At 43.5% G+C, this 21653-nt stretch overlaps 1 protein-coding gene across 8 annotated transcripts in view; it reads right to left on the bottom strand.

Annotated features, from left to right (window-relative positions):
* Positions 1 to 21455, bottom strand: part of ARHGAP17 (Rho GTPase activating protein 17) — a 57200-nt gene extending 35745 nt beyond the window's left edge. For 7 of the 8 annotated variants that reach the window (XM_083413981.1, XM_083413984.1, XM_083413982.1 and 4 more), the window contains exons 1-2: positions 21074 to 21445; positions 472 to 511 (exon numbers count right to left, since the gene is read on the bottom strand). In XM_083413981.1, the coding sequence (XP_083270107.1) occupies positions 472 to 511; positions 21074 to 21126 (93 nt within the window). In that variant the 5' untranslated portion in view covers positions 21127 to 21445. Of the gene's footprint in view, positions 1 to 471; positions 512 to 21073 lie in introns of all 8 variants that reach the window. The other variant, XM_083413983.1, reaches the window with a different exon arrangement.
* Positions 21456 to 21653: the final 198 nt, after the last annotated feature.

The following is a 21653-nucleotide window of genomic DNA, read 5'->3' as shown; positions in this document are numbered from 1 at the left end:
AGTCTCAATGTGGTTGTTTCAAACTCTGCCCCTGAAAAAGGATTTAGATTTGAAACTTGTTAGGCTCAATAAGCATACTTTTGTGTACCAGGCAGCTCCCTCCCTTCTTGCCTTGCCTTGGTAGCTAGACAAATTATGTAAAACAATAGATGTTTATTTACTCAATCTGAATGATTTGCAGAGGTCATTTCCCCACTTAAGTGGAATAGAGGGAGGTGTTGTCACAACCACACTAAGACCTGCCATGCTGCAGTAAGCACAGTGACTATGAATACTAACACTTTTATTTCACTTCTGACCACACTACCTGCCCTCCAGAACCTTTCAAATTCCCTTCTGGCTATTGTGGTAAATTCCTTCTTCTCTTGCCTGAAATTGTGTTGCAGCTTTCCCATCCAGCACGTGAGAAACAGCCAGTGCCTCCCCCGACCCCTCTTCCAGAGACAGCCATTAATTAATAAATTAAAATACCTGTCGCAGATCTTCACTGAGGACTTCAGTTTTCTCCGCTCTGTTGAGAAAGAGAGGGGAGGGGGAAGAAGCACTGAAATTATCTGTATGTAAAGCAGGGTGGAACAAATATGCATTTGTATCTAGGAGTACCACCTTGTCTTCTGAGGCTAGCCTTCTCCAAATTGGGGATCTCCAGAGGTGTCTTGCACTACGACTTCCATCAGCCCCCAGCAAGCACAACTAGGTTGGCCAGGGCTAATGGGAATTGTAGTACAAAACATCTCCGGAGACCAAAAGCCTAAGAAAGGCTATTTCAGAACTACTTATGACATCGTGTTGCTGTCTATGGGGTCATGACTGCAACATGCTTCTCTCACCACAGCACAAATGATGCATGCCCCAAGTTGACAGCAGACCACTGCAAAGGCCCAGTCTTATTTGGCCACACAGCCATGAAGTCCACTGGGTGACCTGTGGACACTCCCCCCATCACCCATGTATTATTTACCTTAAAGGTAAACGTAAAGGTACCCCTGCTCGTACAGGCCAGTCTTGACAGACTCTAGGGTTGTGCGCTCATCTCACTCTAGAGGCCGGGAGCCAGCGCTGTCCGCAGACACTTCCGGGTCACGTGGCCAGCGTGATGAAGCTGCTCTGGTGAACCGGCACCAGAGCAGCACATGGAACGCCGTTTACCTTCCAGCTAGAAAGCGGTACCTATTTATCTACTTGCACTTAATTGTGCTTTCGAACTGCTAGGTGGGCAGGAGCTGTTCGAAAGCACAATTAAGTGCAAGTAGATAAATAGGTACCGCTTTCTAGCAGGAAGGTAAACGGCGTTCCGTGTGCTGCTCTGGTCCTGGTTCGCCGGAGCAGCTTCCTTACAGAAGTTTAAAAGGAGGAGACCATGTGCTGCACAAATACGCTCCATGAAGGCAGGGCAGGGGAAATGTAATATAAATAAAGCCCATACAGGGATGGCTATGGGCAGGATTCTTGCATGACAGGGATGTGGACTAGATGACCCTGGGGGTACCTTCCAACTCTACAATTCTATGATTTCAGAAGAATTAGATGCAGTGGCAGGGAGAACTTGTACAGCAGCACTACAGACAGCACCCCAGAGCTATGCGCTCTAGAAAAACACTCTCCCCATTATGCGGATGTGAAACTCTACCTGGTCTGAGGCAATCCTTGGCAGCATGTTTTGAAAAGCATTTTTCCATAAGCTTGCGAGCTGGCTGCCAGCCAGATTTATTTATTCGCAGGCTTCATGCTTTTCCTGGGAATTGGCAGATCCCACATGAACCCAAGGATGGTTACTGTGCTTATTTTCTTCCTCCTCCCAATGAGAGAGAAAAGTTCAAAAACACAGGCATCCCAGCCCCTTCTGAGCCATCGCATCGGAATGGTCTCACTGCGTTCAACAGCAGCCAGGGCATCTTTCTGCGTTGCAGTACTTGGGCTCCCAGCCAGGAGCTGGCACTAGCCTGGTGAAATGTTTACCTTAAAAAAAGCAGCTCAGCTCAGTAGTAGACCTGTGCATGCAAGAAGGTTCAATTGCCAGCTTCTCCATGTAGGGCTTAGGGAGACCCTAGTCTGAAAACCCGGAGAGCCATTGCCACTCAGTTAGACAATACTGAGCTAGATGGACCAACTGTCCAACTTGCTATAATGCCACCTCCTATGTTCCTATGTAGACCAGCCATTTAACAAAACCAAGAGGACTAGAATCTTTTAAGGAAAATATCATTGTTCACTTTCTTCTGTTTTGCGCTTGTCAACCTCTGACTACTTCAAATTCTTTGGTGAGGTGTTGAGAACCTGAGAATGCAGAAGACACAACTGTATGGAAGGGGACAGATAAGAATCAGGGTGAGGCTTCTTCTTAGCCTTTCAGTATATCGTGTTTTTCTCCCCACCCCAATTTTCTTTTATAGCAGTGCAAAGCCAGCCTATACAGGAACAGTGAACGACTTAAGAGAGATCCGTTTCAGAACAAAAATGAAATTTTAGAAAGGATACTTAATGAGCAGATTTTCCTTGATTTGCTAAACCTCACTAAACAGGACACCGATGGGAGCCATTTTATCCAGCCATTTTAGCCTCTCAATCCAGCAAGAACGCACAAGAATGAGTTATAGCAATCCTATTCAGAACCCACAGAAGCAAGCAAGCAAGCAAACAAACAAACAAACAAACAAACAGAGGTTTCAAAGAAGGCTCCCCTTTCCCTGGACGGACTAACCTCTAATGGGTTGGAAGATTTTCCATAAATAATGTCGCTCAAACTTTGGCTCACCAGAGTTTCCATAGGAGGCTCCCTGAAACTCCAGTCAGTTGCAATAATTGGCTCTAGTTGATGGAAGTAAAGCAAGTAGCCAAGTCTCTGGAGCTGACCAGAAGTACAGAAGCCTTACAGTAATTCAAGAGCTGTCATATTATCATCTGGTACTTGCATTCTGACTAATGCCTGCATTTCAGATAAAACCATGGATCAGAAAGGTTTATTCAGAAGCATGCTTAGAATGGCAATCTAAGGATACAATCCAGAGCACACTTCCCTTGAAAATGATTTAACCAAACATACCTGAGTAATCATGTTTAGGGGAGAATATAGGTTTCATTACAGTGGAAAGATGGGGAATATTGTCTGCCTTCAAAGTATGACTAAATAGAGAAACATGTCACTTCTGTCCTCCAACCTACCATGCAAGTGGCTGGGTTGTCCAAGCATCCACAATACATAATAGGATGCATTTGGTAAACAGATAAGCTGTTCCAGACACGTTTTGGAACAATAAAGCGTTGAAGGAAGGAGATGGTATGCAACAGCACTTAATGCCAAGGCTAAAGAGGAAGAAGAATAATCTTCTGGATGCATAGGAGTCCTTCCTCAAAAATGTGAAGTGGCTTTCCCCAGCAGAAGTGAAGTTTTTGGCTACTCAGCTATTTGCATAGTTAAGAAAAAGACCAGCTGTTGAATTGGGAGGTCCCCAGAAGACCAGCAAAAGTATTTGGAAAAAATGAAGGGAACAAAGAAAGTTCCCAGAAATGTATGAATCTGTCTTATGCTAATAGTATGAACATTGGTTCGCATACCACAGTATTGACCATTCCATGTATGAATTTTCTGTGGTGGTAGAGACATCTGGGGCTGGCCCTGAGGGCAATTCCCTCTTCTATTCTGCATCCCAACCCTTGTCCTCTGAAGATGAGGAGCTAATTCAGGGTCAGTACAGCTGTGTTTGCATTTTGAGACTCCTTGTACACTTAAAATTTATTTATTTAACCAAATTTAAATATCACTTGATTGTAATAAAAATCTACAAATGGTTTACAATGAGTAATAAAAATATCCACGGTTTTTTAAAAGTAATTAATTCATTTAAAAGAATTAAACTTAAGATTAAGTTTAATTAAAGCCCGCCAACATCTTGCCTAAACAAACATGTTTTATCAACTAGGTAGTGCACTTCTTTATCCAATACAAAATATTCTAATCTCCAAAAACTGAAAGAAAAAATTATCCAGTCTAAACATGAAGACAAATGGTTTGCGGAATGAATGAAAGGGCCATTCTCTGACCACTGGGAGCTCATCTAAGCACTGTCTAACTGGCAAATTCATTAAGTAAATGCAGACACACTCCCAACCATTCTCTGCATGAACAGGATGAGGAAATTGTTTTTTAATTTTCAAAACTGTGTGCCAGAGTCCATATTACACTCTTTCATATGTGACTGTTCTCTGGGATAGAAAAACATTACAAATTCCTAGGCAAACCTCTGGGCACCCTGGGTAAGCAGGTGTCTGAGATTTATCCTAGCTCTGCCTATACTCTCATTCAGTAAGAAATGGCTAGGTTTGCTTTTTCAAGTTGATGATTGGTCATTAGCCAGAGCTGGAAGTATGATGGGGGGAAAACAGAACACCAGGAAGGGCAATTTCCTGGTTAGAAGGAATTCCAAGTCCTGTTCTACAGGCTCAACTTTGACAGAGGCTAAACTAAGAAGTAGGGCAAGTGATGAAGCGAGGGTGGGAATTAAATAGTCCCAGATGGCCAACAAGGAAGTACAAAGAAAATCTGATGCTGACACATATTAGAAGAGACCATCAACTGTGACTCAGAGTTGTTATTGAATGCTAGTCCTCTTCAGAGGAAGGCCAATGAAATGAATGGACATAACTTAGGTTCATTCATTTAGTGGGTCTGCTCTTGGATACAACCCTCAAGTTCCATTTTAAATTGCAAACTAAGACCGCAACTCTTGAACCTTGAGCGAGGGATTAAAGGTGATGAAAGGAAAGGAACCCGAAACTCCAGAGAAGTTACAGCAATGTAGAGTCACATCCATGAAGCCACTCTGGGCCCTGAGTTTCCATGGCTTGGCAGTTCTTTGGCAGATGAGGTATTTCTGTTTTCTGCTCCAGAAAGGCTTCCTAGCCTTGGGAAACTAGCTTTACAGTGAGCCAGGAGACTAGAGGCTGCATTACCAATACATCCTGCTCACTTTCTATAGCACAATGGCTGGACTGGCTGCCAGGCCAGGGTGGAGGAAGACATGGAAAAAATTGCAGCTTTGTGCAGAAGCCAAGACAAAGAGGCTCCATAACTTTAAGGGGCCGGTTTCCCCCCTCCGGCAAATATTACAAATCCGCCACAAAGAGCCGCTTCAGATCCTTCGTCTTTGTTGGTTAAAATGACCAAAACTCCTTGCTGCCAGAGTTTCAGAAATATTGGTCCGTGTGCATCCTATGAGGCACCAGCTGTCTAGGGATGCTAAGGTTGGGATTTTGCCTCTAGCAATGAGGAGAAGCACTGGGCAACTCTCTGAATTAGCAAGACAGAAGAAGGGCGGGGCTTTAAACCTTCCCCTTACCACTGGGGATGGCCCAAGAGACAGCTTAGGAATTAAGACCATATCACATGGTGTGCATTCAGAAATATCATTTTCATTTGTTTAAAAGTATTTCCTTTTGTTGAATCCATAAGGGGGCTCACAGTACAATTATAAAACAATTAACAGGCTAAAAGGCTAAAATAAAAATGCAGCATAAGGTCAAGACCAACAACTCAAAAAGCGCTCAGAAGTATGACAATGAACAGAACTTGTGCCAAACCTCAGGGTAAGTCAAAGGAAGCAGGGCTGCCCTCACTTGGTACCTAAACGACATTAACAAAGGAGAGCGCCAAGCTTCCCTAGGGAGGCAGATTCTTTTCAGTGGTGGCTCCCACCTTAGGGAATTCCTTTCCAAAATTAAATATGGCTGGCTCCTACAAGTTTTAAAGAAAGTATGAAACACCATTCCCTTTCCAACGACTTTTAATTGAAAGATCTATTTCAGCCTTCGCTAAACCCTCCTGATATTTTGGTCCACAACTCCCATCAGACCCAACTTAGATTTCCATGATGAACACAAGAGCCTGCTGGATCAGGCCAATGGCCCATCTTGTCCAGTGTCCTGTTTTCGCAGTGACCAACCAGATAATTGTGGGAAACCTGCAAGTGTGATTTTAGCACAAGAGCACTCTCGCCCTCCTGCAGTCTCCGGCAACTGGTATTCAGCAGCATGGACTGGAACTCCCACCAGCCCCAGCCCTCAAAAGCTATCACAATGCGACCCAAAAGCCATATCTATGCTCTAGCCATCTACACTAGCTCCCAGGAAGTAATCAAATAATGTGCTGTTTTTAACACTGCTTCAAATTTCTATTCCTATTTCAGATGCGGCAAGTACAGTAAAGCTCCTGGATAGTTAACTTCTGTTAACTAATCCTCAAGATTATCTCAATGCTCATGTACTCTCAGATCAGTGGCAGTTTAGGCAGACACTCGCATAGTTATCCAAATGCTTTCAATGCCAGCCAAATCGTTTGGATAAAGAATAGAGTGATTCTGTCCAGTCACTGCAGGCAAGCTGTTATGTGGAGGTGGAAGTTGAACCAGTGACAAAGTTGTGTCATATGCATTGCCACCCCTTAATGGAGTGCTTTTGCTCATGGATTCAGACAGGAGGCTTGTAATGCTGTTCAGGTGTCTTGGGATGTACATGAGTATGGACACAGGATGCTCCCTCCTACCCTGTCAATGGCCATTCCTTGTTGTCAGCTGCACATCTGTGTTTAGCGATAGTTTGGGGACCGCACAGCTGTGAAGATGGAAAAAGTACCCACAACTCTAATCCCCCTCCCTGGAAAATTATAATATGTAATGAGCTTCAGGTCCATTTCCTTTACCACCGACCCAGATTCTCCTCCCATTTCTCTTTTGTTCTGATCTCTAAAACTGATTAATTGTACTTTCTGTGGTACCAGCACAAACAAGCTAAAGCCTTAACCAGCCAGTCTCATGCACACAGTTAAGAGAGGCGGTCCTGTCTGCTCCTCCTGGGTACAAAACTGGAGTGTGGTCAGGAGGCTACTACCTGCATCCTATAGCTCCAGGGGGTTCTTGCATTGACAGGTGATGTGCCATTTGTCTGTATTTGCTACCTATTTTAATTTTAACACTGATACCCCTGCCTTTCAGCCTACCAGATATTTTCATGTCTAGGGAATTCTCATTTTTGCTATGTCTGCGTTTTGTCAACTTTTTAAAAGTTGAGTCTTTTATTGGTTTATAGAATGATAAAACACAAGCAGGTTATGCACTTGCCTTGCATATGATCAAACTTCCATTTATGCTTAGATAAGCATTGAAAATGGAACCTTAGAGGCCTCTTGTTTGAAACAGGGACCCTGCCAGGGTTGGAGAATGTCATCCAGAAAATACCACTTCGCTTCAGGCTCCCCATCTGGTCCCAGCATTCTGTCACTGAGAGCTCCTGCCTATTTTGATACTGCTTAGCAACAGGATACACACAAGGACACCACTAGTGTGTACACCCTGTAGAGCAAAGGTAGGCAGCCCTTTTAGATTAGTGGGCTCATTCTGAATTTTGAGAGGGCACTGGGGGTGCCAGCCATAGAGGGGATGTGACATAATACAAAATGAGGGCGTGGCACAACATAAAATTAAAGAGACCATTTCTCACAACCTTAAGCTTACCATGGGAAGTCAGCTATGTCCTGATTACGGAGCTCTCTCTCTCTCTCGTGAACCACCCTGATTTTTATACAGTTGTACCTTGGTTCTTGAACGCCTTGGTACTCGGATGTTTTGGCTCCCGAATGCTGAAAACCTGGAAGTAAGTGTTCCAGTTTTTGAACGTTTTTTGGAAGCCGAACGTCTGACATGGCTTCTGCTTGAGTGTAGGAAGCTCCTGCAGCTAATCGGAAGCTGCACCTTGGTTTTTCGGGAGTCGAACGGACTCCCAGAACGGATTAAGTTTGAGAACCAAGGTTCCACTGTATTGCACATTAAGGCATGCAGTGCAAGATTCAGGTGCACATGATGAGGGAAATAGTTCTGTCTCATTTATTTATATGTGCTCCTTAGCATATTGAATCCTGCTTTGAAGACTTACCTGAAGCATCAACAGATACAGAGAGAATGATTATGAGTATGATTAATACCCTGCCTTTTTCCTCAACAGGACTCTGCTTGGCTTACAGATAAAAATTAGAACTACTATAAGCATATAAAAAACAATAATTAAAAAAACCAATTAAACACTGGCAGAATTAAAACTATATACGTATCTAAAATCTATTAAAACCAGGGAGTGTTCTTTCCCAATACTTGAGAGGATTTAGGTAACCCCTTCAGGAGCAGACTCTTATGACTGGTCATTTGAGCACTCCAAACAATTGGCCCACAATCCAGAACAGCACACAATTCTACGCTCTCAATGGGGCTTTTGACTTGGCCAGCAGCCTCTGTACTGCATAGCAAGCTACTTTTGAAATACAGAGCAAATTGCAAGAACCTCCTGCCTGGCACCGACTGCTTCCCTTCCCCATAGGCAGGCACTGCCCTATGGACATCTGCATGCCTGCAATTCCTGACCCACACATGGAAGGGCTGTCTTGTGCCCTAGTTTATGGCAATGCACAGAGAAAGAGGCTTCGCAGTTATTAACAGGCAAAGTATTAAAATTTCAAAAAGTTACTTGAGCTATTTTCAACTCTGGTAGGTTCTTTCTCTGTGACAGAGAACCTGCTTTGCATGCTGAAAGTGTCAGGTTCAATCCTGGATATCTCCAGGTACAGCTAAGGAAAGATCCCTCTCCAAAACCCTGGAGAGCTGCTGCCAGTCTGCGCAGACACTTACTGGGTTAGATAGGCCTCTATGGTCTAACAAGGCAGCTTCCTATGTTTCTCCTGTTGACATAATCTTAATATGAAAGACCTTGCTTTGTAAAAGTTCTCTGCTTTCTGTTAAAAGCCATACTGAAATCCAGGACAAAGTCTCCCAACCATAAAAAACCTTGTGTTTTATTTTGACGGCACCACAGGCCATTGCAAGATTTGTCACAGGAAACTCCTCCTTGCTTACAAGCCTATGATCTCACCCAGTTTGTGGGCCACTTGTGAGTACGACGGAATGCCCTGCCATCCTGAGAAACATGTACAGTGGAACATATATTCCCAATGCAATTTTGAGAGCAGAATTTCACAGTTTTGAGGGGTGGAAGGGAGGAAAAGCCATGACTGCAACTGAAGAAAACACATTGCGTACAACCTGAAGGTGCTTTGACAGCCTTAGTTGATTCGGAACTGCAGTAAATGGAACTGCAGGCAAGGCAACATCTGCAAAAGAACTTGAGAGCCTGACTGCTGGATCAGGCCAAAGGGGAACCATGTAGTCCAGAATTCTGTTCCTACCATGGCCAAAGGGAAACCTGCAAACAGGACATGAGTCCAACAGCACTCTCCTCACTTGTGATCCCCAGCAACTGGTATTCAGAGGCACACTGCCTCTGACAGCAGAGGTAGAACACAGTCACATTAGACAAACAAACCCATTTTGGGATTTGGAAACCTTCCTCAATATTTCCCAATGACCTTCTGGCTGCTGGAGCAGCTGGAAACTGAGCCCAAGAGGGGTCATTGCTCCTGGCCCCATAAATAAACTGTCACACCTACCCATACCTGTGCCAGCTGCATCAAGACCCATTCCAAGAGCTCCCACCTGAAGGCACACCTGTGGACCCATACAGGGTAAAAAAGAAGTCAAGATCTGAGCAAGCACTGAGCAAAGAAGCCCCTTTCCAGAGAGGGGATGTGATCCAGCACAGGGCTGGTGCTCAACAACTCTTTCTGATATTTTGAATAACTATGACTCTATTGAACTGTATTAATTGTTTTGATGAATGTGTTGTTGTTTGATTTTTATGCCAATGTGTTTGATATTACAGTGACTGCAATGCTTGTTGTTTTAATGCTATGATTGTTGTGAGCCACTTTGAGCTCAACACTTGTTGTTGGAAAAGCCTAATACAAATATCATATCAAATCAAATATGTGTAGACCAAAATTCACATACAGCCAGCCGGCTGCCTACATAATGCTTGATGATGTAAATGCCAAGTGTGTACCACTGAACTCCTTCCTGAATAAATGCTTAGCACTACTGAAGCTTTTGGCAGATGAAGACGTCATTTCTATTTTAAAATTATAGGTGCAAGGTGGAGCTGTTGTAGCAGCAACTAACATGGGAGGGAGGGGAACCACACCCAAATCCTTTTGGCAATAAGAGATTTTGTGGTTTAGTACTTTCAAGGTTCTTAGACCACCCACACATTCAAGTTTGCTTTCATGCCTACAACTTTAAAAAAACACACACAAAAAGATAATCCTTTTTATAGTAGCTTTACTTTGTGATTTTGAATCTAATAAGAATTTTACCATAGGCTCCCCATTCTCACCTGCTACTTCAGGGGTGGGGAAGTTTTTCTGGCCTGTAGTCACATCACTGTGATGCCAGGTGTTGCTGTGCTTTGAAGACCCAATTATTGGGACTTCAATGTGCAGCATGGGGGGCTGCTTAAAAGTTCTTCTGCAAATAGCCCTTTGTTGCTCTTTCAACCTCCGAAAGCCAGAGGTTCTATAGCTGACGGTAGTGAAAAACACTGAGTGGTCATGCAGAACCAGCAAGAATGCAGTTCCTTCCCTGCTAAATTCCACTGTAGTTCACAGCCAAAGCTGTCTTGTGCATAAAACCAGACCTAGAGCTGGACTGAAATTGTTGCAGATGAAGGATGTGGAACCTGCAGCCCTGGGCTACAACTCTCATCAGTCCCCCAGTCTGCATAGATAATGGCCAGGGATAATGGCAATCAAACAACAGCTAAAGGGCAGAGGGCCACAGGTTCTCCATTCCTGATCTAGATAACTTGTCTCATTCATGAAATATCTCTGGTGACGTACTGGCCCCAGGTTGAGGACCTTGCCCAGAAATTCAATGTTAGAGATTCAAAAGAAATTATCCAGTCTGGTGTTATTAAGGGAAGGTTTGGTTTTTTTCAATGGTAGTCTCACTACAGCCTCTTTAAACATGCTGAAACCAAACGTTCCCACAATTAGGCATTTACCACTCCCACCACCCACTCAGTTAGTCCATCTCTGGCCACTCTTATTAACCAAGCTGAGCAATGTCAAGCACATAGGCAATTGTCCTTACTTCTCCAGCAATCCCTTCTGCATCCAGCCCAATGGAACATGCAAGTGCCAATGGGGCATTTACCAGTATTCCTCAAATTGCAACTTATACATTTACACAGTCAGTGTGCCAAGTGCCAAGTAAATTAGTCACAGTAGGCTATCAAGCAATCTTCTCATCTTCTCTATGGCTAAGATATAAAAGAGCTTTCAGAATTAGTGAAATGCTTCTTAAGATTATATACTAAAAATGTGGAGGACAAAGTTTTTTTATGGAAGACAACATAGAGCGGTAATAAACGCTTATACAGTTGCAATCAAAATTATTCAACCCCCATTGAAAATCAGGTTTATTCTCAAAACTTACAGACTTTCAGTTGTTTGCAATGAGCAAATCAAACAAAAGCAATTGAAATAGTTCAATGCAACAGATGCTTCAAGTGGTTTTCCCAAATTCAGCTGAAAAGAGGTGAGGTGATAGCCGTACCATACTAAACCCTCTGGAAAGGATATATTTGGCACTTCACCATCCCTGTTAACAAGCCTGGTGCACAGAGAATTCTGATGCTGACTAATAAAATCTGGTCCTAGGGCTGAATATTTAGTAACATTTTTCCACCTGGGAAAGTTCAATCAAGAGGCCTGGGGTGCTTATAGATGGGCAATGTGAGGAATGTTTATCTAGGGCATGGAAGACTTTTTTGTTGGCTCAAGGAGTTTGTAAAATCAACACCCAGAAGATCAGTGACAAAACCCCTCCTCAAATATTTATGCTTGTACTGTCAAAAGCAAATGGGCTGCTTGCTGCTGTTTCACTTCCTCTCAGAAATACACCTAAGTTAGGCTGTTAGGAAGCCTGAAAGGGAAGTGATTCAATGCAGAGTCAGTTGCTTTGGTCACTCCTAATGATACAAAAATGTTTTGCTTCGCACTTACTAGTTCCCTCTGCTCTCCCAGGTTTTTAACACACACGAACTGTGGAAATGCAGCTGCTTAGGGTGGGCATCCAGCAAAGTGCTTCTGCTGGTGCAAGGATTTCTACTTGTGCAACAAAACTTCCTCTCCCCCTAAATCTGTTCTGGGGTTTCCCCCACCACACGATTTGGGGAAGGTGCGGGGTGCAGGGGGGAAAGGAAGGGGAAGTTGCATTCTACAAGCGAAACTCCATGTGCTAGCTGAGCCACATCATTGGATGTCACCCTTATAATTAGGAAAAGAGGTGACTAAACATAGAAGTCACCCCAATGGATCAACAGATGACATCTTTGGCAACTTGCCAGTCCTTGGCAGTCAGTATCAAACCATCATACAACTGCATGGATTTATTGTGTCATGATCAGCTTGTCCTATTGTTTTCAAGGGGACCCAAGTTAAATTTCCTTTAGATCCAACCCTATATGTTTGCAATAAGTTGAGATTCCATTCAGAAGAATTTTAAAAGAGAAATGCTCTTAAAAAATGGATTTCTTAAAACTTTATTCATTCATTTGATGTATTTGCTCTGAGCAGATGAAAACTACAGGTATCTAACAGTTCCCCAAAAGTCCTAGATTCAGATGTCAAATCTGAACAGAATACAATCCTGATATTTTGTTTTGCTTTGAACAATTTGCCATAACAACTGATGTGTCATTTGAAAACTTTGTCTTCGGTTTCTCAATCCTGTGCGCCTCGTCACAGGACTAACACAGGGCTCTCCTTGGTCTCCGGCTGAGATTACAGCACTTGGGATATCAAATCACTGGATGGTAAAAGCACAAGCTGAACGTTTACAATTCACAAAGTTGAGGCAGGCAGACTGGCCTCTAGAACAAAGCGAGAAGCCACTGAAGTGCAGCTGTCAGAGAGACTGAACAAACTTATTAGTTGTAAATTTATTAAAGTAATCAGCATGGCATGGAACACACACACCCTATGAACGTACTATCACACACAGCACTGCTGCCTAAACTGGCTTGAACAACCACAGTGATATCATCCCCAGAAGCTTTGTTAATGCTAATTGTGGAGATGGCTAAATCCAGCAGAGTTTTCACATGATATGAACACAAAGCACCACCACTCAGGATTTGTACAGCACACAATCACAAAGCACATACATTGGCTGCACATATCTTCCCACAACAAGGCTTACAATTCTGTACAGAGGGCTACATGTTTATCCCCATAAGTAGGTGGGGAAGTGGAAGCAGAAAATATGTCCCACTACTGAAACATGGGCTTTACATTTTAAGAAGTTGATAACTTCAGTGCCTTTTGTTGCAGAGACTGAGGAAAATCCTGTCCCTAAGTATGAGGACAATAAGACAGAGAATAAGTAGTTTCGCTTTTGATATCGTTTAATGAGTGGTACAACAAAAGTTCAAGAGTGCAGGTTGCTAGTCTCAATAAATCAAGTCTAAGGCACTGCCAGGACAAAACCATCAGGGTTTTAAACCAAGTAAACTTCTGCATCTTAAAATGCAGAGAAATTTCAGAAGAAATTTAGACTGCTCTATATCAGAAAAAAATAGAGCTGAAAAAAGCGCACACAGGCAGGATCAGATTCCAGACTGTACTACTGCCAAACCTCACAAGCTCAGCAGAGTTTGAATTGGGAGCAGATTCAAAACATTCTTGAAGCACAGCCTGTGGAAGATTAACGAACGTATTAACTTCAGTTTTCTCCTGCATTGCAGAAGATTTTAACATTACTGTCATTAATTCAGCACTTGTACAGGAGCAACTCAAATTGAAATGCAAAATATCATACATTACTGGCTTAATATATGAGGTAGTACAATACAATGAAATGATTCATCCAGCTGCAGAAGCCTTCTCTGCTGACTGTTTAATCGGCTGGAATGAAAAGTGTACACAGAAATGAACGCTGCATCTTGAGTGACAGATTGCTGCCTACATTGCAAGATGTAAATCTAGCAAGAAAAGAAACATGGAATAATGCCTGATCCAACAAATCAAGCTTTCTTTCCATTCTCAAATCACTGACAGAACAGGAAGAGTAAAGGAAACTGTAACCAGCTCACTCAAACAAAGGACAAGAAAAGTCTAAGAAGTTACATATTTGATGCAGGAACCTTGGAATCTGAAGCATTTTTACAGCATAGTTTAGACCAGTGGGAGGGAGTGTCCAGATGCTCTGAACTACAACTCCCATCAGCCTCAGCCACCACGGCCATTTTGAATTACAACTCTCATCAACCCCAGCCTGTATGGCAGTGCTGGCTGGGGCTGATGGGAGTTGCAGTCTAAAACATCTGGAGGGACCCAGGTCAGGAAGACTGACTTAGACCAACTTTAAATTTATACACTATGAATCAAACTGGGAGGCGTAGAGCAGCTTTAGAACCTGAGCATGCTTTGTAACAAAGAAAAACTTATTTTTCTAACTGGGAGGTGGGATGCAGGTGAAGTTCTAGTTACTTTGGAAAGGAAGAAACATCTTATGAAATCTGACAAATGCTGACAGGGTGAGATGACAAGAGAACTTCACTCTTTTCCTGATGAAGATTCCAACCTCTCCAACTATTGGCACGAAATCCCACCCCCATTTATTATTTTTTAATTACTGGTAAGTAACTAATGTCCATCGTACCTTTCTTCCAAGGTAGCACTGGGTGATAAATCAATATATTGCCCAAGACCAGAATGGGGGCGGGGAGAGACTGTGATAACAGCTTTACTTAGTGCTATATGTCTGGTGAAACCGACACCGCTCAAGCCCCTCTGCCTCCAACGCCCAGAGGGGAAAACAAACTAACCGGGAGCTGGAGGCAGAGGGCAGCGGCAATTTCATCAGACATATACTGCTGGTGAAACCATCATAACACTCTGCTCTGGCAGAGGGAGAAACAAGCTGTATGGGTAAGTTGCTGATACATTTTGGTCCTCCCTCTGCCTCTTTAAACTGCTTGGCTGAAGAGCATGCCTGCCCTTGCAAGCTAAGAGAGCCCTGCCCCCACTCCTCCTTGCATGAGAGTAGGGTCAGTGTTGCAGCCTTGCTTGGCTACCACCTGCCTGCCTTTGTCTGGGGTGAGAGGGCTGTTCAAGTGCGAGTGGCAGGGACACCGGGGCTGGCTCTGCTGGGGACAGGTGCCCTTCTGGCCCCCAGCAGAGCCTGGTCAAGAAGCCTGAGTCCCCTGTATCTCATTCGGCCTTTATAAAGCACAGCAAGGGAAATAAGAAAGGAAAACATAAGGCTTACAGTGCAAACCAACACACACAGTTTGCAGAGACTTCCCATTTCAGTGAAACCCCTTTTCTTGCAGATCCTCATGTCTCTGAACAGTGAATTCGGAATAGTATAATCAGTAGTAGTTTACTCAAAGTAGACCCACTGAAATGAATGAACATAAATTAGTCCCATTCATTAACTTCATTGGGTCTATGCAGAGTAAACCTTAGTTGAACACCACCCAATGCTCTTAATTATGTATTTGTTCACAGTGGTCACTTATGTAGAAATAAGGGTTAAGACAAGAGCCCTGCCCTCCATCTCCATTAACCCCAAGTATTAAATGGAAGAAAGAAGCAAAGCAGGTTTGCTAAACTGCAGGACAGGCTATGAAGAAAGCTGCTTAAGTGTCATACCAAGCAAGCATGGGACTCTAGCCAAGGTTTTAGCATAGCTGACCGTCAACTGTTCTGCCTTGCAGTAGCTTGAGAATGTAGCCTAGTTGTATATTTAAAGTCAAACACCAGAGGAGATGCACAGTCCCACTTCCTATTCATAAGAGCCTGAATACAAACAAAATCAGAGCCTGACAGCACCCAAATATTATTCTATCAGCTATGAAGCATGTCAGGCAACACCCTTTTACCTCATCTTCTTCCACAAAAAAAGTACACTAGTAGTACCACCTTTATTTAATTCTGAAAACCCTCCCAGCAGTCTAAGAAAGTGTGTGTCGCATGCTGAAACTGCCCACCAAATTTCTGGAATCTGAGATGTTTTGTGGTGCAGCAGCATCCTCACCACTGCCTTACAGGGCACCATATTTTAATGATGCTATTGCATGCTAAGTTCCAGTGAGGAAGAGTCAACTTCCTATCACAATTCTCTAGACTCAACCAAGTACACCCTCTTAGCAATATCATTTGGACGTAAGCTAACAATAGCAGAGATATCACCTCAATTGTTGCCCCATAAAGGAGAACTCTTTATTACCAAGAAGAAATGTCAAAATGTATTTCAGAAGTGTTATAATTTCTGTAAAAAATATTCAGGTTTGAATTTGATGCCAGAAGCAGAGTAGCAGTGGATATTTTAGATGTATCTTTTTGAAACAGGCAAGTTTTGTGCAATGGTCAGGTGTTTGTTTTTGAAGGATTTTTAAGGACCCTGAGCCTTCCAGACATTAGTGTGCACATAATTTTAATAATTTATTTTCAAGTGAAACAAATTGTGCTAGGAATATTCTGTTTTATTTCATTTATCATCATCATGAGCATATTTCAAGAAAAAGCAGAGTATATGGGATTCCCTAGATGATCCCATGCCAAGGTATTGCAAATTGCTTTGGGTCATTTTTATGAGTAATGTGTCCAAATAATAAGGTAGCTGGAATCTGCTCAGCTTCATTGGGAATTTTCAAATCATGACTAGGAACCAATGAAATATGAGATCTGACCTGAAGATTATCCCTTTTGGGGAAACATGCTTTTGCATGCTTCAGTAAGTCAGGTGAGCCTAGAGAACACCACTTCTATTAAGTGCTTCCTTTTATAACTGAAACAGGAAATAAATGAAAAATGTCTTTCAAAGTTCCTCCTTTATCTCTGAATATGCTTAGTGATAATTTGCATGAGTAAGTGCACAAGCATTTTTAAGTGAGCACCGCTCTTCTGGATAGCATGCATTATAATGCTCTGTCCGGCAGAAGAATGCAAATTGACAGCTACTGCTAAGTACACTCAGAGAATGCCTGCAATAAAATTAAACTGATAGCAAAAGCTCCTCGGTGACTGTAGCAAAGGTCCCTGAACCCCACCCTAACTTCACATTGCTGCAGTCAAAGGTCACCTTCAAACCTGTACACTCCACTCACATTGTCACATTATCTCAGAGGCTTCAAGAAGGTTTTCCTCAATTTTCTTCCCAAGGGGAATGTTTTGTGTTCTTTACTAAACCTGAAGAGCCTGAAGTCAATCTGAACTGCACAAAACAACGACAGAATGATTTTATCTTAACAGGTAGTGCAGCTATAGAGCCACAATAGTTTTAAAAAAGTAAAGTCCTACAATGGCAAAGACGCTGAGCTGAGAGCCAGGAAGTAAGTGGCTTATATTTTACCTCTATTTCTCTACCATGCGGGGGCCTTGGGCGAATTCTCCCTGCCTTGCCCCCTCTATCTGTAATACGGGTATAATACTACTGATAACATTCCTATATGAAGATGGCTGAAAGTACACAGTTCTATAATAAAATTTTATGTCCCAAAGATGACAAGGAGAATAAGAGGAAATTCTGTACAGAAAGTCAATAAAGATTGGATAATATTTAAAAAGTATCTTAAAAACTACTGTGACAATGTTAATCTCCTGGCTGACTTACAATGAATCTTGAATTACATTCTGAAATATAGAGAAAGTATATAGGAAAATTTTCCTGATAACAAATGGGAAAAAGAAAACTAAAAAAGAAATATATATAGAGTAACCAAATGTAAAATAGCACAATGAGATGAATTGGAAGTTAGTGTTTAGGGTGTGTATATATCGTAGTGTATGTAGTGTGTATGGTATGTATTGTCTAAGATAAATGTTATAAGTTATGAGTAAACTGATATAAATTGATGTATAATAAAGGTTATTTTAATAATAATAATATCCCATTTTTGGTGAATCGCGAATAATTAAGTGGTATATAAGTGCATAAGTAAATACCGTAAGTGCATTCATTAAGTCAGGAGTGGGGAATCTTTTTCAGCCTCAGCACCCCATTTCCTCATAGCCAACCTTCCAGGGGCCATATAACAATGATGAGAGGGGCCAGTGTGGGTGCAGCAACAGGTGTGACTCTTACCTTTGCACAGTAGACTATATTTCAAGTTATACAAAAGTGAAAGGCTTTTATAGACACCCATCCACACCTCACAGACAGCTACTGAGGGGAGTGGCCTTTGGAAAAGGGATGTGGCACGGGAAGGGGCATGACATAGCAGAGCCACAAGTCAGATAGAGAGGTATGGAGGACTGCATTTGGCCCCAGTTCCCCATACCTGCATCCAGTTTTTGAACACTCTAAATTGCTTTATTAATAAGTTGCTTAGAAATAAATCCACTAGTTGACATTGTTATTAAAAATGAATGTCAAGGCATAATACTGATAACAAGCACTAGAAGTATTTAAATGGCTTGTTCTAGTCATTACAACAACCCTGTAAGGTAAGGTTAGTAAGGGCTGAAGGAGACTCGCCTAAGGTCACCTACCAAGTTCACAGCAGATGTCAGATTTGAACTAGGAACTTCCTGATATGTAAGCTAAGCATGTTCTCCACAGTGCAACCAAGCAGGTGAGAGATCCTGAGCAAACATGTCCCCACACCCAACCCTGCCGTATTTAGTATTTTATGTGATCTAACAGATTATCGTCTCAGTGATCTGGAGGTAGTGGAAGAAGGGAACCCAACAATCTCTGCAGCGCTGCAGGAAAACAAAAGTAGTGAAATGTTCCTCACTACAACACATTATCACTTCAGAAGTATTATTAACCCACTTCAGCAAAGCATTCACGGGTTGCCCCATTTCAACCGGGCATGTGTTTTCTAAAATAACTGATCAAGTTGTCCGGGCACCAAACAGAGTTTATTTACCAAGCTGAAGTGAGCCTATGAGTCAATGTGCCAGCACTTAAGCATACAGAATATGATGTCTTGCATGCTCCAGGAACCACCAAGAACACAGCTTAAGTGCCTATTTCACTGCTCAGGTAGCAATGATGGCCAAGTTGTGTTTAGTTCTCAAACTGCAGCCATAGCTGGAGAAGATAGGCCTAACCTCAGTCACTCATGCACTGGCTACATCAGAGTTGGGCTGCTAACAATGTTCTCTCCATGAGGCTGCTCTTCCACAGTGGTACCTCGGGTTATATACGCTTCAGGTTACAGATGCTTCAGGTTATAGACTCCGCTAACCCAGAAATAGTACCTCGGGTTAAGAATTTTGCTTCAGGATGAGAACAGAAATTGTGCTCCGGCGGCGCGGCGGCAATGGGAGGGCCCATTAGCTAAAGCGGTGCTTCAGGTTAAGAACAGTTTCAGGTTAAGAACGGACCTCCAAAACGAATTAAGTTCTTAACCTGAGGTACCACTGTATAGACCTTGGAAGCTACAACTGGACCCAGAATTTGGCACCGAGATTTGCTCAGTATCATGCCAATTCTACATTAATCACACTGGTTATCAATCTGTTTCTGCGCTTAGTTTAAGTGATTGGTACTGACCTTCAAAGCCCTAAATGACCTAGGACTGGGTTGACCTGAACCCATTTGAATCTAACTGAGCTTTAATATTGGCCCTGCTCTCCAGCTCATCATTAAGATCAGACTGGCATGTGCATGAGGAAGAATGAGCTGGCTCAAAAATACTTTCTGTTTAGCTAACCTCTGTTGGTGAGAGAAGGAAATCCTTCTGGTGATACTTCATAACAATCATCCACCCTACTCCTGAGGTTGAAAGCAGGTAACATTTCCTCCTCCTTTTTGCATCATCATGCTTAGGTAGGTTTTCATTAGCATAACTACAGAAGGAAAGACAAGACCAGGGATGAGTAAAGACCAGGTGATCCAAGACCAGCCAAAACATCAGGTCTTCCAAATCTACTCAAACAGAAATTTGAAAATTAGAACACTTGAGGTAAAGGCCATTTGCAACCAAGCAGATCACCAGGATGAGGACAGTAGCTGTCTATGTCTATAAACTTTTCTTGCTCACCTAGCCTAGCTCACCACCAGCCTTCATCTGGGGTTCAAAGCAAATAAGAACCACTCTCACAAAAAACGGCAGGAACACAGAAAGCAAATGACATTAAAACTCGGTGGGGCACTTTTAAGAGACTTCGACCCCCCCCCCAATCCTTTGGCAAAAAGGTAGATATGAAAAGGACTGCACTGTAATGCTAAAAACACTTCATTCCATTTTCTTTCCCTGTGCTTCCTTGGGTCCAATTCTAAATAAAATGACCCTTGGCAGAGCCCTTCCCTCTTTGTATGCCGGCAGAATCGTCACCATAGCACCTAATAATAATAATAGATGTCTCTAAGAGCGCATGCTTGAAATTGTAACCATTTATCATTGTTTTGGGTGTGGATGTTTGACATGGAGGAAACACAACTTGCTGGCAAGGCAAAGCATGAGGAGAAAGACTCTGGACTTAATAGTGTTGCGTGAAGCAAGAAGACCCAGTGGTAGAACACCGGAAGATGCCTCATACGGAGTCAGACCGCTGGCACACCTATCACAACACTGTCAACACAGACTGGCAGCAATGGTTCTCCAGGATTTCAGAGAGGGGTCTTTCCCAGCCCTACAGAGAGATGTCGGGGGGGGGGGGCGGAGAACAGAACCTAGGCCCTTCTGCACTCACAGCAACTGCTCTTCCACCGAACTACAGCCCTTTCCCCAGCATCTGCTTTCGATAGAAAAAGTCCTGGGTTCAATTCCCAGCCTTCCTAGAAAGTCTGGGAAAATACTCCTACCTAGAAACCTGGAGTCTTATGTTAGTGAGTGTCAACATTAAAAACCCAGATAAACCAAGGTCTGAGTGGGTATAGGGTGGCCGTCCTTCACACACAAGAAATTCATCTACGGTACTGCGGGGGGCGGGGGGAAAAACAGAGGAAGGTGCTTATCCCAAAGCAGCCCATTTGTTCCTCTAGCTCAGTACTGGCTACATACATAACCATTCATTTAGAGAAACCCTCCTTCCAACCCCAAAAGAAGCCAGGGAATGGTAGTGTTCCCCTCAAAGAGCTACAACTCCCAGCACCCTTAACAAACTACAGTTCCCAGGATTCGGGGGGGGCATTTCTGAGGTTTCTCCCGCGTCCTCGTTCCCGGCCCGCCGGGCTCTCACCTGCCCACCGTCTGGTTGGCCAGCTGCTTCATGCGATTGAACTGCTTCTTCATAATGGCGTCTCCGAGGGGAGCGGGGCTGCGGCGGCGGAGGGGAGAGGGGGGCGTCGCCGTCCGTGCTGCTTCTCCTCCTCCTCCTCCTGCCCGCTCCTTGCCCGGGCACCGGCAACGGCGGCGACACCTTCCGACCGACCTTCCCTCAAAACTTCTCCGTCGTTGCCGGGCCGGCGTCGCACCTCACACCCCCTCCCCCCCGCCCACACACACACCGGAAGGCTCCGCCACTTCCGGCTGCTCCGCGGGCAAACTGCGGTCCCGCCCTGCTCCACTCGGCGGGACGCAGGGCGGCTCCTGCTCCTCCGGCGTCGACCACGTGATAAAAGACCATAGAGAGCGGACGGCAGAACGACCCCGGGCTTCCGGTTTTGACTAGGAATGTTCGTATGCTATAGGCAAGAGAACGACAAGGAGGGCAGATTTCCGGTTTCCGGAGGAGGCGCCCTCTTTCTTCTTATTCTCCGAGTGGGGAGCGGGAGTGTATGAGACATTTCCTACCTCACAGGGTTGTTGTGAGGATAAAG

Source organism: Podarcis tiliguerta, assembly GCF_965153285.1.
Source record: "Podarcis tiliguerta genome assembly, chromosome: 14".
Classification (NCBI taxonomy): Eukaryota; Metazoa; Chordata; class Lepidosauria; order Squamata; family Lacertidae; genus Podarcis; species Podarcis tiliguerta.
The sequence above is the reverse complement of the archived record's forward strand: the minus strand, read 5'-3'. Positions and strand labels throughout refer to the sequence as shown.